The following is a 16,642-nucleotide window of genomic DNA, read 5'->3' as shown; positions in this document are numbered from 1 at the left end:
AACGCGTCCTGAGTGGCTTAGTCAAAAAAGGCAACGACTTCTTTCGCAGACGGCCGCCAATCACAAGGAAGAAACCACTGGTGTGGGTACACCTTGTTGCAGTCTAGTAGGCGTTCCGATTTATTCGCGAAAAATGCCTGCCCCTACTTATTGGTATTATCTCCACACAACACTGCACGGAATAATGATACACCAAGTCACTACAGATTTTTTTTTGTCTGAAGCCAAGCAATGAAAGTATACTAACATGTTAAAAAAAGCGACACAAATATTTTTTTTATTTAAAAAGAATTCCTTTAAAAAAACGTTAAGAGAAAAAACTCCCTTCTCTCCCTAACCAAATTTAATCGCTTCAGAAGAAACAGCCTCCTATCTTAAAAGCATAATCGAATTAGATTTTAAGCTATCTGTTGCGTGAACCGATTATAAGACTTACATACAAACTTGTATCACTGACTTATTTATAAGCTGATAAATTAAGCGTATTGATTTAAGTGAACGTAATTTGCATTTGACCGCGATACTTACTTAGCTTTATTTTTAATGAAAAGTATTAGTAGTCAAACAAAATAATTTTGTATAAAAATTTAGTTACGTTTATGCTATACATTGCGCTTAAAAGACATATATGATAGAAATGACGTTATATTTTACCTTTGAAACAAGTGAACCCTGAATGCATCTAAATTTAAATCCATTAAATCGCAGATTAATAAAATTTAGATTTAACCTACTTCAATACGGCCTTCTAGCTGTGACAATCCACCTCCAAATATTAAAAAAAAATTAATATCGGATACATAGTAAACACCTGGGACACTAATGATCGCAACCAATTGTATGTTTTCCTTCGCCCAGAACAATATCCAGCTGCTTATCAACACATAAAACGACAAATTAACAATGGCAAATACACTTTACATCAACAATAGACAAAAAAATAGTAATAGATAGTTTAATATTCACAGCCTTATTGTATTGCTCATAAGTCACTTTCTAGAGGTATACAACTACTGTGAGAAGCCTAGTTGTGTGTACCATGTTTACTTCCTGCCGTGTGTGTGTATATATATCATATTCTATAACTACATAAATACATAACTACATAAATACATAACTACATAAATACATAACTACATAAATACATAACTACATAAATACCAATAAAAAACGAGTCAATACAATAATGATTTTACTAGCTCAATTGATATCGTACGACTTCCCTTTTCTGTGGAACTTTAGAGACAAAATTGTAACATTTTGTAAAATATAGCACTATTATTATGAAGAGATTATTATTCAAACAGAATGTTATAGGCGTTTGCGACGATATAATTAACAAGTTTATAATGCTCAACTTAGCTATCAGCGCTAGTAGAACCTACCCCTGTAATATATTACCATTTAGCAACATCGCACGTCCAAACCATTATCTTGCTACAAAAATGTGGAAATTACACGATAATACCTGTCAAAATTTACGCGTGTACGTTTTGTATCATACGCAATGACGGTCTTCACCCAAAGTATTAGAAATTGTCTCATTCCTATTATGAAACCGAGGTATCTAATTATGACGATACAAGACACGAATAAATAGGGCTTTCACAGGTACAACGATATATTTAAAAATTAAATACTATTTAAATGTGACGACGCAGCACTGATTTTTTTTAGTACATTATTCATTTATTTTCTTAGCACCCAATAGATGCAGTTGATGAGCAGTGGCTCTCTGAATATAGGGCTTGTCAACATGGTTACAATTTTTATGAAATACATGTATATGATTACATACACTATTTCTAATATATGTACAATATATACATTAACTAGTATAATAGTTATATTACAACTTTCTAATAATGGATATTACGTTAAGCATTTGAATAAATAACGACACCAAAGTGGATCTAAAGTTTTTAATTGGGCGCGGGCAACTTCGGATCTGAAGTGGATGAAAAACAAAACGCACGCCGCATAGGTCCTATCGCTACGTGCCAAAACAAAACAAGAAGTTGACGCCTGAAATAGCGCAGAAGACACGACGCCAAGCAGTCTCGGCTACTACATTTAAAATGTGATTCTCGCACATATTCAAACATCGGCGACTGCATCGGCAGAAGTACTGAGCAAACAAACATATCTGTTTCCATTTTAGAACCAACGTTGTACTGACCCAACACTGCAATACCTTGTTTGACGTAAATCACGATAGTAAACATAAAATATGACCTATAAATACGTAAAACACATTAATTTGTTAACGGAGAAACAGTTAACTTAATCCAGTAACTGTCTGATACGCACATGTTTTTAAAATTTTAATATCGCACTTCACTGGATTACCTTTCAACTGAAAGTAAGTAATACTATAAAATAGCTTTTAAAAAAAATTCCACTTCATGAATGCAGTCCAAAATAATTGAATTCACATAACTGAAAGTTGAGTAAAAGTAAACAACTAAATAACTTACGCGGTAAATTAATATTCGCACTTGTTGATCAATAATATATTTTTACAACCATGTTGCATATCTTATTGAACTAAATGTCATATTTTTAATAATAACCAGACGATTATCATCAAATCGCGTGCTTTCTGGAAGATGGCAGCACATGCATTCCTAGCACACGGAATAACTTCAAAAATTATTTTCAAAATGATCCACTAAATACGAATTCTGCAATGTCGCTCCTTTGTAAATAAATAATATTCATAATATGCGCACTGCACCACAAAATAACACTCTCAAACACAGTCTTCGCAAGGGTCAGCACTAAAACATCTCAGGAATTCAGAGATTTGACATGGGGCTCCGTAGGGGGAAGTGGTACATACCTGTCTCGTGGGTCAATCCATGTCGTTTTCTTGCTATTGTGGTCGATGAAATAAATCTTCCCATCGTAATCCCTCGCGAAATCCCATCCATCGGGCAATGGTATCTCTCCATTTCGTCTCCTTGGCATATTTCACCATTCACTTCCATCCAAAACTATAGCAACTGGTACACACAAACCATCTACTCCGCCATGTTGAATACCTCATTATCGTGGGCTCTGTGACGTCACCTTCAACTCATGTTCTCTGGCCAATCAACTGCCACATGCCTCGAGAAAGGAATGCGCGTATTAACATAACCATGAAGCAACTTGTATCCGATTCTACGCGCCGCACTTTTTGGTAAAAGTATTTCGAAGAACACGAGAACATGTTATGTTACAGGATATAAATGTGGCTGTCCTGGACACTACGTTTGAAGCCACGAACTTGCAACTTTTAAAATCAAGCGTTTAAACTTCAAAACCTCAAATATTACATTTTGTCTGCTGTGCAATTATTGCTAGTGCCAGGAATAATATGACAAACTCTAGTTCTGAAGATTTCTATTGATTTTAAAAAAGAATGAAGCTAAAGACTAATTTACAAATGAAATATATGAACTTATAAAATATAGAATTTTATGTCAACCTGTTTGAAATGTGTTACTAACTACAAAATTTAGAATTGTGGGGAGGGTAACATTTTTACTGCAGTTAGGCCTAAGTTAGCCAGGCCACAAATTAATAAATCAACCTCTAGTAATATATTTTATAATGTTTTTCTTCAAAAAGCTGTCAACAGTGATAACCCAGATGTGTTATACTCCAACCCACAACAATGCTCTGCAAAAACCAACAATACATGTCCAGCCAAAAAAAAAAATGTAAATAAAAGGTGCTTGATCTTCCCAAAACATTTAAATACCAGATTTTTGCATAATTGCTTAACATATTATGACATATTTATTAGATAATGAAATGCAAAGTGTTTATGTAAACATAGTACAGAAAAAACTCATTTTCACTATTTGACTAGGTACCTTCGTAATATGTACTAATTGAATTTGATAAACTTTTTTTGGCACTCTGAAATCTGATTCCACATTTTTGATGTACCCTTCACCACAATGGCACAACCAAAATATAATTTTTTACAGAACCTCAAATCTTAAAAAGGACTAAATTTGTCATGAATTTTGCACCAATAAATACAATATAAAAAAAATAAAACATATTCCAGCACATGGTCTTTATAGTTTTTCCTTGAGATAAAATACAACCAAAATTTGAGCATTTTAAAAAATAACTGGAAATACTGATACGTCAAAATACGCACAACCAGTCAGTGGATTCCAACACATGAAGTTTAATCCTTTTTAATGATATTTCAGTTAAAAGAAGATTAACCTTCTGATTAACATCATAACCTGCAAATATATAGATTGCTGCACCAAACAATATGTCCCCTGCCTGTATTTTTTCCACTGGCAAATAAGGTGCATAATATTTAACAAACCATAAGATTTTAACAGGTACCTGGTTTATTTATTTTAAATTTTACAAAATCAGTGCAGATTCATACATAATAAAATAAATTTTAAATGTCGGTGCAAAAATGTTTTAAACTGTGGTAAGCTCCCGCTGGCTTAGAACACAATATGATGAACAACAGGTCCTTGTTATCATCATTAGTTTCTTTATTTTCACAGTGCATGCATGAATACATATCAGTGAATGGATCCTTAATTTGTTTTGCATCTCTGTGCTTTTTTAGACTGTAAATGACACAGTGGCCAAAACTGTATATAATATGTGCGTATCACATAGGTATACTTATAAGGTTTACTGTGAATTCTATTAACAACAGAATTGTAATTTTCATCATAATACAGAAAACCCAAGCAGGAAAAATAATCTTCAAACTCAACCAGTGAAAGGGGGGGGGGGGAAGGGGGGGGGGCTGATGCCCAGACCCCAGGGATTTTGAGGGTGAAGGGGGCCCCCCTGACAACCCAGCCACACAATAAGAAAGGCAGGAAGGTCATGAAGCTTGAGGTACCTTTATCCTGTCTGTGGAGTCCATGGTTGCCTGGGAGTGCTTCCATAAGCGAGACAAGAGCAGAGTTGTATTTACCACAAAAAAAAATAAAACATACACATCTGAACCAAAGTTGAAGTGGCTCTTCATAACAATTTGATGAATAAATGACATTCACAGATTCCTACAAAATTATGAATTCATTTAACCTAGAAATCAACCAGTACCTGCTTGCATCTTTCAAACTAATTTATAGTCATTCCATTTTCTTGTCATTACAATCTAGTAATACCTATTCCTATAAATTTATCACAATTTCTAATTATAATAAACCTAATATGAAATTTAATAATTTATAAACTCAGGTACAATTTCTAATTGGAATATCTTATATGTTTAACTAATTTCTTTCAAGTTTACTTCTATTATTAAATATCTTTAGTTTAATTTGTATTTATTATTGGTACTTTGACATTATTGTGTTATGTTAATTCATTAATTGTTTTCATGTTATTGTTACTATATTTGATTATTTCCTTTATAATATTCCTAGAATTGCAACAGTTAACACTTTATTATATATCTCAAGGTTTTCATGTAGCTTTTTATGTTTTTATTTGACATTTAATATAGTCTTAATTGTTTTATAACCTGTCAGTGTTTGCTAATGTCTGCCATGCCACTGCAGGTATGTGGTACATTCTACTTGTGTGTGTTGGCCAATTGCAGAAGCGCCTACTTGTAGTGGTTCTTCCTTCAGGCGGAGCTGCCTGCTCTTGTGCCTACGTACCTGCAGTGACCTCATTTGTCCTATTTGTCTTTGTTGTATGTATTGTGCCCACCAAAAAGCCCTTGACTGTTGGTGGGCATGTAACAAATATAAATAAATAGAATACCTTTCTTGAATTTCATTTTTGGTAACCCCAACATTAAATTTTGTCCAATAGCAGTAAACATCTGATAACAAAAGTTGTGATTAAACAATGAATACTATGGTATCTACAGGAAATCAACTTAAAACAAAGTAATTCAAAAAAAAATTAACTAACCAACAAAGCAAGCAAGACCAAACCCCTTAACATCACACAATGCACCCTTATAAACCAAGATGCTGTAGATTTGTCAAATTAATCCATGGTTTTTGCTGTAAATACTCCTACAAAATATTTGTGGCACTGCTATGGCTAACACTTATCTTTCATTCTTTAAAGCTTCCCATCACACCAGTACGACAATCAACCCACCAGGCGCATGTTCTCTTTTCCACGTCACCTGCGTTCCATGATGCTTCAGTCTGCTGACGCGGCTGTCTTACAAACAGCAGGCAATCCTTCACAACTGCCTTCACACTGTAATCAAACTTCTATGGAGGCTTTGTGAATGTAGTGATCAATCTCTCCCCAAAGCAACCAGGAGTTCGACCCCATGACTGGAAATACTGGCACTTGAGGCACTGTTGTTATCTTAGGGTAATTAACATCAACAATGTGTTCAAACAAATATGTAACAAAATTTTCCCTGACTAAATTTTGGTATAATTTAAATATTTTACAATTTTATGAATGAAAAAAAAAGAAAACCCAATCTCCACCATCCCCACAGATGGCCTAGTCCTATTTCAACTTTATTTCTTTTTATATAAAAAATAAAATTAGAACAGAACCTTGCCATCTTACAGTGTATATGACTATGCACTAAATCACCAAATAAAAATCATATTACGGCCTGGGTGATAGCAGAATGAACCATGACATTTTACCCTCCAATTACTGTAATTGCCTGGCTTTCCAGAACACGAGCAGCCACGAGACTCATTCAGGTGCCACCTCAGGGCGAACGTGTCCTTCTCCACGGTCAGTCTCACCTGCCACGTCGGTTACTTCCCCTTTCTTGTTACTACTACTTGAAGGCTTTCTCCTGGGAACCAGCACTATAGCTTTGTTTCAATCTGTCTCGCAAGTTTCCGTAGTCATGCTTACTTGCACGACGTTTTACAGCTCGGAAAAACTTTTAATAAATTACTGGCAAGAAAATTTGTGACCAAACAAGAAATGCAAGAGAGCCATGAGAATAAATTTATGAAAATAATTCTTTAGTAAATAAAACGAATCAAATCAACTGCATGTGAACCTGAGCCTTACCTCGTGAGAGACTGATTCAGCGCATGCAGTTTTAAAGCCACGAGGTCAAAATCACAACAATAAAATTCTTGTGCACATGACCAATGGTTCTTTCTATGCTCACTGTTATGTTGAGAATTGTGAATTTAAAGTTATGTTTGCAAATATTTGTATCCCAATGTAAAAAAAAATTATAGTCTTGTTTTCACTTGTGCAAAATGTGTAGCCAATCTCAATCCGAGAGATTTAAAAATTTCTTGAAAATCTCTTATAATGATGGCAAAAAAATTATTGTTATTAACCTTGACAGTAAAATCATAATATCTTAAAGAAGGTTCACGTTTAGAAACACCTGAAAAGTTAAAATAATGCTTTTTCACCATTAAATAGTTGTCTCCCTCAGGGCAGGTGATATTGTCTCCTCACTGCTGCCAACATCTGCCACGCTGGGACTTCTGTGCATCAGTTCACAGTCAAGCTCCACTCCGGGTGCTCCTCTAGTTGTCGATGGCTGGAGCTCTGCGATTGGCTGCAGAGGAGACTATCGCCCATTATGGCACTGCTGTCTGGCTGGGATACTACTATAACTAGCCGAAAGTAGCATCTTTTGTCTTTTGAAATTAGTGTTTGTATTGCAAATTTAAGACTTGACATAGCAAGTGCCACAGAAAAATAATACTTAATAAATTAAAGCCAAGTTGGTTATACGAAGAACATGTTTACAGTTGAAATTAACTATTAATGTTCATATTCCAGGATTTTGGTGCAAGACGTAAATAATAATAATAATAATTTATTTCTTACAAGGAAACAGGAGTGCAGTAGTCGGTAAAAAGGAAAAGAAGGATTTTTTCACAAAGTAATTTTATATCAAATTAAAAAAAATACTTTTGCAAAATGTACCAATAAAATAAAGCTAAACAATTTTTTGCTAACCAAATGAGAAATGAGAATAAAATTTGATATGGAGGCAAAAGATTGTCATAATTTAAAGACACTGAGGTTCATCAAAATAAAAGATAGGGCAGGGACTTTCTATGTTTTGATACTAATGTTATAAAGAGGTAAAGTTTGTTTGTAAGTTTGGGTGTAGAGGGTAATCTCTGAAACTAATGATACAATTCTGACAATTATTCCTCTAATAGGAGGCTACTTTATCCCTGATTGCTATAGGCTATTTTTTATTCTGAAAAAGATGTGTTTTCACTAATAAATCACAATAACTGTAATTGAAGTCTGAAAAAACTAGCCGTCTGGTTGATTTAGCGATATGCACTGCCTAAAATTTTGAAATTAAGAATTAAAATGTATTGCAAAAATATTTATCCTTATTATCTTTACAAAACAGTCTGTGATACAAATATTTAAGTTTAATATTCCAACCACAGATAATTCTCTATGAATATATCTATGAATAATTTAATCAGTATGGAGTGTTTGGATGAGTAAATCTATGGCATACACATTTTTAAAATTTGAAAACTCATTTAGGTTAGGTCCTAACTTTTATCTCATTGAAGTTGTGTGTCAAGTGTTGTGTCAAGTTTTGTGAAAAGTTATAGTTACTGTAACTGTATAATGACAACATGCCTAAAATAAAATCGCAACTCTTGCGAATGCCATCGCAGATGAGAGCAGCAAGGTTACACTGAACGGAAGTTTTCTTCAGAAACTACGCAGTCTCTGATGTAAAGATGCAACTTAATTAAATATCTTAAAATAATTGAGTTATTTGTAACACGGTGAAAACATGTCATTATTCTAAGCATACCTTTAACCAAAAAAAAATTTAATATTTAGAGAAATGATGGCATAAACTTATTTAAAAGAAATAATTGTGTGTTTAACAATTATTTTTAATTGTCTACCTCATGAAGTAAAAAAAAAAAGTTTGATTTCATCAAGGTAAAACACACTACAACAGAAATTTAAAAATCAGTTAAGCTATAATAAAAAAAAGGCCTCAGCATAACCACTTAAATTATTTTCATTCTCAAACTGTTTTGTAACTAATTAAATCTTTTATGCACCTGTCAATTTATTGTGCCTGTATCTTTAATAAAAATACGATGGTAAGATGATCAGCAATACACATCCTGAAATTGCATGAGCAAGCTACGGGTTATTCACTAGTGTTGTGATAAAGTTGAAAGCAATGCAGTATTGGAGGGAAAACAGTTCATTTCCACACACATGAGATTTAAGACAGGCTTCTTTTTGAGTTACGGTAGGTAGGCAAAAGCAACTAGAGAAGAGAATAATATATTTTGTGCTTTGTTTCCTGCATCTACCAACAAACCTACAATAGAAAAAATTCAAAAACCAGACAAATTATACTTTGAAGTTATTGACAATGTAGTTTCCTACTAAAAAAGAAATTGAGCATCAGAAGACAATGTAGAGTGTTAGTGAATCAAATGCAAAGAAAAAGATCAAAGCTCACACAAAGTAGTTAACTTCACAAGCATAGAATATCATAAATTAAATGGACTAACAGTGAGGACATGACTAATGTGTGTGTGCATGCATATGTGTATGCACACAGGCAAAATGAATGAGGCATATTGTGTAGAACATGTAATGAGTGATGTGAATAACCAGCTGAGTGATTGCTGACCAAAAAAAATATTTGTATTTCATAAAACACTTGAGCCAAAATTAATAAAAAATTTACAAACAAATTAAGTTTTTAATGCTAGAATATTCTAACAATGCCAATATTACTTTATACGTCTGTTAAGTTAAAAACCGAATTATTTTTAACATTTATTAAAAAAAACTCTAGAGATTTGGCAATAAAACATTAATTAAAATTATTAATTTTAAATTTAAATCAGATGTACTAGTCATGATCTTTATTAATAGTGTTTGATAGTTTATAATCATTAATAACACTTTTTAACAAACTCATTCTCTAAGCTCGTAAACTTACTAAGAGACATCTTACGAGCTAACCGCAATCAAGTCTAACACCACAAACACCAACACCTAATGTTGCACTCGATTTCACAACATTTGAGTTGATGAGTACACACTGAACCTCACAACAAATATATAGAAGTAATATGTTTGGGCCTTTAGTGATTAAAGTAAAATAAATATTTAAAACAATTATAATATGATTAAGTTTCAATACTCCATTACGAACCAGCCTGGCCAATGGGAACATTCCTGCCACTGTAGCCATCAAGAGTCACCCAGCCGTGGTCAAGATGACACACCAAGCACACACTAGCTGTGCAGATAACAATACTCTTCAGATCCACAACGAACTGAGGCACACTTTATTACTGCAACTCATATTCAGCATACAATTATTTGATACACAAAGCAACATGAGTAATTTAATATGTATATATTTCTTTTAAATAGCTGCTGTCATGAACAATATTGATAGAAATAATTTTAAATAACTGTATAACATTGAAACAAGAAATTAATATCAGGAAAATGCGTAGTAGATTCTCATTCACTACAACCAGCGATGATGAGCAGAAACGTGCTCCAAGTCCTTGTAGGTGTCTCACGTCCCGGGGGGCTGCCATGTCCCTGGGCGACCAGGTTCGCCCTGGAGGGACGCTGGGCCGACAGCTGCCCCGTCTGCAAGAGGCCTTACTCTGGTCACACGTGGTAATAATGTGTGCAGCCCTTTACACTTTCACATGCCAAGTGGCATGTTGGGATGTTACGCAACACAAATCTATTCCCACACCTCACAAATGTGTACCAATATTTGTATAACTCACAGGGCCCATCTGCGAAACTTCATACATCAGTTCTACCTGTTATGCGAAATTGGCTGAACTAATTTCCAAATTGTTTTGTGCAGACATAGTACCTAGCCCCAAATTATGTAACACCACAATAGTAGAATGCCTGAGTGCTAATTTAGCACTGTATTAAAGATGTGTGAGTAGGGAGGAAATCATGATCACCACATCCTCTTACCAGGCATGTGAAAGCGTGAATGCACCACTGGGCACAAAAAACCCAGGCTGTAATCAGTCGAGAACTTACGAGACGGTAACAACCTTTTAGAGTAAGTTTAGGTAGATAACAACACTCACTTCAAAGTACGCATGAAGCTTTCTTTAAATAAAATATTGGTAAATAACATTACTGTTAATCAACCAGATGAACTATTATTTACGGTAACTCAAATATGTATTAAGAAGAATTTGGCACATAAATTAATATTAAAGTATTACCAGAATAAGTGTGCCATAACTTTTTAATTTTTTATGTAAAATCTATTCAATATTTTTGCATTAATGTACGCACACAAAAGTTAAGCTACTATCCCACATGCACATTTCACAAGGAGAGAATGGCAGCATGGAATACCAGTGTTCTTACTTATACGGTTATACGTGATGTCAACCACCCTTCGGTGCCCTCATACCCAGGTGAGGCCATTATGAAGCCATCATGCTACGAGTGCTGATGTATGCGTTAACTGCCTTGAACAGCATCAAGTACGAAAAATCCTTTCCCTTTTGGACTATGAGAAACCAATCTATATTGTAGTTACAGTAGAACACTGTTACAATGATCCTGCCTATACATAATGTTTAAGCATGAAACATTATTGAACCATTATTGCAGGAAATAAACACATTGTCCTTGTAGGGAAAATGTCAGGACTTAAAAAATATGATGTTATAAGAAGGAAAACATTATACGCAGGAACCGTATAACAGCATTCTACTGTATTATTTTATTGATTTCAATACCAGCAATCCTGTCACTCTTCACATATTCTTATTCTGTATTTTTACATGCTCGCAACACTCTTTCCACTTGTCCACTAAATAGCTTCTCAACAACCCCTCACACAAAATTTTTTTTATCATCTAGCATTGAAGAGATTTATTCCCAGATTTTGTTATTGCTGTCTGTCCACAATAAGGCCCAGCTCATCATGTAAAGGGGCCCGCCTCGTCAGGGTTGTACGTGTGTTGGTGAGGTGGGTTGATAAGCGCAACTGATACCCAACTTTACAACTTTGAGACATCCTATAATAATTACACAAGTTAGCAACGACATGCCTGACTTTCTTTAAATTATTAGTAACTTTTTTAAGAACATCCTCTTGAGAGAGAGCGTCAAATTTGAGTCCAGGGGCAGGAATTGTCCCCATTAATTTAGGAGAAAGTAAGTTATCTCATGCCCCAGGAAGGGTACAGAAGGAAGAAATCCTGAGAATAATGGACAACTGAGATAAGACCTATGTTTATGAAATCTGATTCTGTGTCCCAGACTGCTTGGTCTTCCCGAACCTTATTAACCATTTCACTTAATTTCCTTGCAAAAAGAAAGACGAGCTATAAACGAGCCGATGGCCCTTATAAGGCATATTTCCATCCAAAAGATGGACTAAAAGTATCTAGCATTGTCACTTATTATTGCAGATGTGCCAAATATTTTTTATATAGGATCCCGAAGGGCTTTAACAAGGGTGGGAGCCTTCATATTTCTCAGCGGAAGTAAGATTACAATTTAGGTGAAAATGTCCATTATAACTAAAAGACAGTTATTTATCCTATTGGAACAGGTGAGCGGTTCAAAAATGTCAACATGTAATGTTTGCCAAGGTACGATGGAAGGACCAGCATTATACATACCTACTTTCGAACATTGTGGAAGTTCAGAGAACTGACAGTCAGCACATGTACAAACAAATTTACGGGCATCATCTCGTAGTTCAGGCCATGCCAAGTGTGCACAAATTCTACGTATAGTTTTTTTGATGCCTAAGTGACCGCCTATCAATAATCCGTTAAAAAAAAAAAATATTTCAAAACCATTGGCCTCAAAACGGCTGGCACAACGACCTTGCACATCCGTCCGGTTTTACCAGTGAAATAAACTGTGTCTGCTTCCTCGACATATGGAACAGGTTTAATCGCACGTAAATTCCGCCTAATATTTTGACAAAATGCAACATCCTTTTGACAATATCTTCAGTTAAAAAAGGATTCCGGGAAAAGCTTACAAACAGCAATAAATCAGACTGTAAAAATTCAGACATTTTAAGTTACAAATTCTTCCAGCAAAAACATTCTAGATAACGCAGTTGCAACTACATTATCGGTACCCTTAACATGATTTTTAAATCAAAATTGAGACAGACTAAATATTTACCGACCAAGGTTTCCCAACTGGTGCGGGTAATTATACAACCAGCTAAGGGTCTGATTATCTGTGTACTAGTCTACCCGAGCAGAATTCCGCAGTGCGCACCAAATCTTTTTGTGTGGCATTTCATTCTTTAAATATTTGGGAGATCATTTTGAATACAAAAAAGTAAACGGGTGTTGGTACAAAAGAAAACATGTAGTTGAACACAGCAGTACAAATAGCTGTTACATTTTTTTTTTTTTTTTTTACATAAGTGTAATATTCAAACATACGAATAATATACGCGCTTACAAAACCCATTTAGATACATTAAATGGAAGTTGAAAGTTCCTCAATTTTAATGAACGTGCAATATGAACGAAGAATTTATTCATTATTGAGTATTGGGACACTGTAAGAGGTTATGTTTGTAGGTTATGTTTGTGATACAATATCAACAGTAATTTCAAAAGTACTTACTAATAAGAAAAGTCTGACGTGCCAGAAGTTTTGGTTAAGTAGTTTTTTGGTGGAATTTTTGGTTAATTTGAAGAATCCTCTGAGATTTCGTTATAAGTTCTGTTTATTATCACAGACTTGCAATTTTAAAAATAAATAGGTAAACCTAGATGTAACAAGTGGATATCCGATTCCATATTCATCGAATCCGATTCGATATCTATCGAACATTCGTCGCATCCATTAAAGGAACTCTTCTTAAGATAACATTAATTCTCAAATTTAAGAGAAACGGTACATTTTTAGACCATGGGTCTATTTTTCGTCATTAGCCGGCACGAAAAACTTTAAAATGAGAGGTAAATCATGAAGTTTAAAAAAGGAATAAGGAAGATCTCGCGGATCGATAGAAAAACCGGCTAGAAAAATAATATATAAGAAGGTATATAGTCGTTGATATGAGATATATCAAATTCACGCCAGCCTAAATACGAAGTTAAATTCTCAACCCCAAAAAAACACACGAAAGCCTCCTCCTCATAACTACTTGGTAATTTTTTTGACTCAAGTAATGCCCTGCTCGTGACCATGATGGGGTATAGTGAACCATTTTTTAAATGACCAAGGCCAGCACTGAAAGCAATACTCGACGTGTCTATGTGCAAAAAAAAAAGTTTATCGAAATTAGGTGTATCAACAGAGGTGGATATGTAGTAAATATTGACGCCAACCGCCGGTGCTCCCTCTGGTCCGCACAGGCCGTTATGTCACGTTACTCTTAAGTGCATCGAACACGCCCGAGCGTGATGTCCGCCGAGTGAGTGAAAGTGCACCGCGAAGAACACCAAGTCGATTACAGCGCCTGGCCGGGTGAAGAAATGCGCTAAACTAAATCAGTAATTATTTTTTAAATCAAAAACAACCAAATTAATAACAATTAAAAGATAATTAATTCAAGGGAAATTATGTCCAATTGTTAAATAATCATATATTGTGGAATATGTCATTTAAGTTCAAAACTGGTCGGAGCTGTTTTCCCACGCTTAACGTCGGGAGCTCACAGGGATCGGTCGCTCCGCGAACGCAGAGCCTTCAGATTTCGTGCCACATCCAAGTCTCAGCAATAGTGTAAGTTCTTCAAATCCTTTTTCCAGCTCTGCGCCGACCCCACTCAGTCGTACGTCATATCGTGCGACTCGTTACTTAATCATTTAATCCCAACAGGGAGATTTTCCATTTTTTACGTAATTTAATGTCCAGAGTTTAAGGACAGCGTAAATGAGTCTTACGCAGTTTTCAGGCTTCGAAGCCAAGTAATCATTATCGTCAAAGGCTCCTAGCCAGTCTCGTGTGTCGAGTTCTAACTTTTTAATCTAAGTATTTAATTTTCATCTTATTTAAATGTGTAACATCTAACGTGCATTCTAACCACGTAATAACTTTTTCAAGCTGTAATTAGTGACTGTAACTTTTGTGTTTTCATCTAACCAGGCCTACGTACTTTTCGGGACTTTAATGTTTTGTAACAGGTTAGGTTGCAAATAACTTTAGAACATTCATTTGTATGTGCAGTTTTCCATGCTAAAGTCAATGCCTGCATTAGCTGTTGCAGCATAGTAGCTCCGCGACTATCCACCGCATACTTAACATCGTTAACGGCCGCAGTGTAAGTCCGCACATACCGTTTTGCCATCTATCCTGGTTGCGCGCATCATCTACGTATAGAGACTCGCGTGCCACGACGGTCAGAAAACAGACGCGGCCAGTACTTGGCCCCTTGTGTGTAACGGTTCTTAATAAACTGCAGTGTCATGTCAATCAGTTTACCATTTATTTATAAGGTGTCCTGGGTGGCCTGAACAGCCCGGATAGATTTCGAACCGCGACGTGCTCCTGCCTGCAGCCACGAGGCCGAATCCCCGTTATTGCCCCTGAGATCACTTTTCCGATCAATAATTACGCAAAACTTAAACAGGCAGCAGGAGTGGCGTAAATATCTTTAATTCATCAGAAGCTTTCTGTTGATCCTCGCACCACTCAAACTGTGTTATTTTTAAACAGCTTAAGAAAGCATAAACTCAGGTAGAGTATGGAGATAGACCATTGTGGTGATATTGGTTTTAACCTCTTAGCAACCTCTTAGCAACCTCTTTGCATGTACATTGTTTAACCTTCAATATTACCTCTTATTCAAATCTATGTATTAATTCATGTAACAATCTAAGTCATGTTTTGTGCTTAATAAAGCCTTAGTTTCTGAAGATAAGGTTTATTATGTCAACCCTATGTGCAGCATCGCCTTCTCAAATCCATTTCACGCAAAGCCCTCATATACCTTACCAATACCATCAACAGCATCCTCATTACAGGTCACTATCCACTCCAATGGCACAAATACATGGTGGTACACATTTTAAAGGGGGAGGGCACGCCCAGCCGGCCAGCATCGTAACGTCCCATATCTCTGCTCTCTGTTATCTCCAAAGTGGTGGAGCACGTAGTCCTGGCCAAGTTGGAGGCGGAAGTAACTCAACCGCAGCTGGAAATTCAGTGTGTCTTCAGGCGGTTACTTTCTATACAGCATGCAGTCACTTACACAACCTAAATCAGTGTCTTTGTAACTTAAATGTCTTTGTAGGGTAATTGTTCCGTGTCGTGTATTTCATCTAATGTTTACTTATGCCACATACTGAATTCTAAAGTGTTTCCTTATCAGCAATCGCGCTTCGCCATCGTGGACTTACTTTTCGCTATACAGTCAAACTTGCATAGTATCCACGGTTGTAACTAGAACTGTCTTGTTCAACCAGCTCGCAGGGCCATGCTCCAACATCGCAATATAATGGGCTGGGTGCTAGGGTAGCACCATATATTGACGCCGCCGTCAGTGCTCCCTCTGAGAGCACAGGCCGTTATGTGTCCTCAACACCTGATCAGTGCCGTGCCTCGAACGCGCCCATGCGTGCAACGTAGTGCAGTGCCTCGAACGGCGTGACGTCCGTCACGGCCTCCTACGTGTGCAAAGCGCCCGGCCGGGTGTGGCACTGCGCAACTAAATAATTTGTTCATGCCTTCGATAAAA

At 35.8% G+C, this 16,642-nt stretch overlaps 1 protein-coding gene and 1 long non-coding RNA gene across 2 annotated transcripts in view; both read right to left on the bottom strand.

Moving 5' to 3' along the window:
* LOC134536578 (protein kibra) overlaps positions 1-5,886 on the bottom strand; it is a 110,987-nt gene extending 105,101 nt beyond the window's left edge. The window contains exon 1 of the mRNA XM_063376333.1: positions 2,843-5,886. Coding sequence (XP_063232403.1) covers positions 2,843-2,970 — 128 coding nt within the window. The 5' untranslated portion in view covers positions 2,971-5,886. The remainder of the gene's footprint in view (positions 1-2,842) is intronic.
* Positions 5,887-9,821: 3,935 nt separating this feature from the next.
* On the bottom strand, positions 9,822-13,711 carry LOC134536494 (uncharacterized). Its single transcript, XR_010075793.1, has 2 exons — positions 13,582-13,711; positions 9,822-10,581 (listed from the first exon to the last, which is right to left on the bottom strand). It is a non-coding gene; the product is annotated as an uncharacterized LOC134536494 (long non-coding RNA).
* Between the last annotated feature and the right edge of the window lie 2,931 nt (positions 13,712-16,642).

Source organism: Bacillus rossius, chromosome 11 (genome assembly GCF_032445375.1).
Source record: "Bacillus rossius redtenbacheri isolate Brsri chromosome 11, Brsri_v3, whole genome shotgun sequence".
Lineage (NCBI taxonomy): Eukaryota > Metazoa > Arthropoda > Insecta > Phasmatodea > Bacillidae > Bacillus > Bacillus rossius.
The sequence above is the reverse complement of the archived record's forward strand: the minus strand, read 5'-3'. Positions and strand labels throughout refer to the sequence as shown.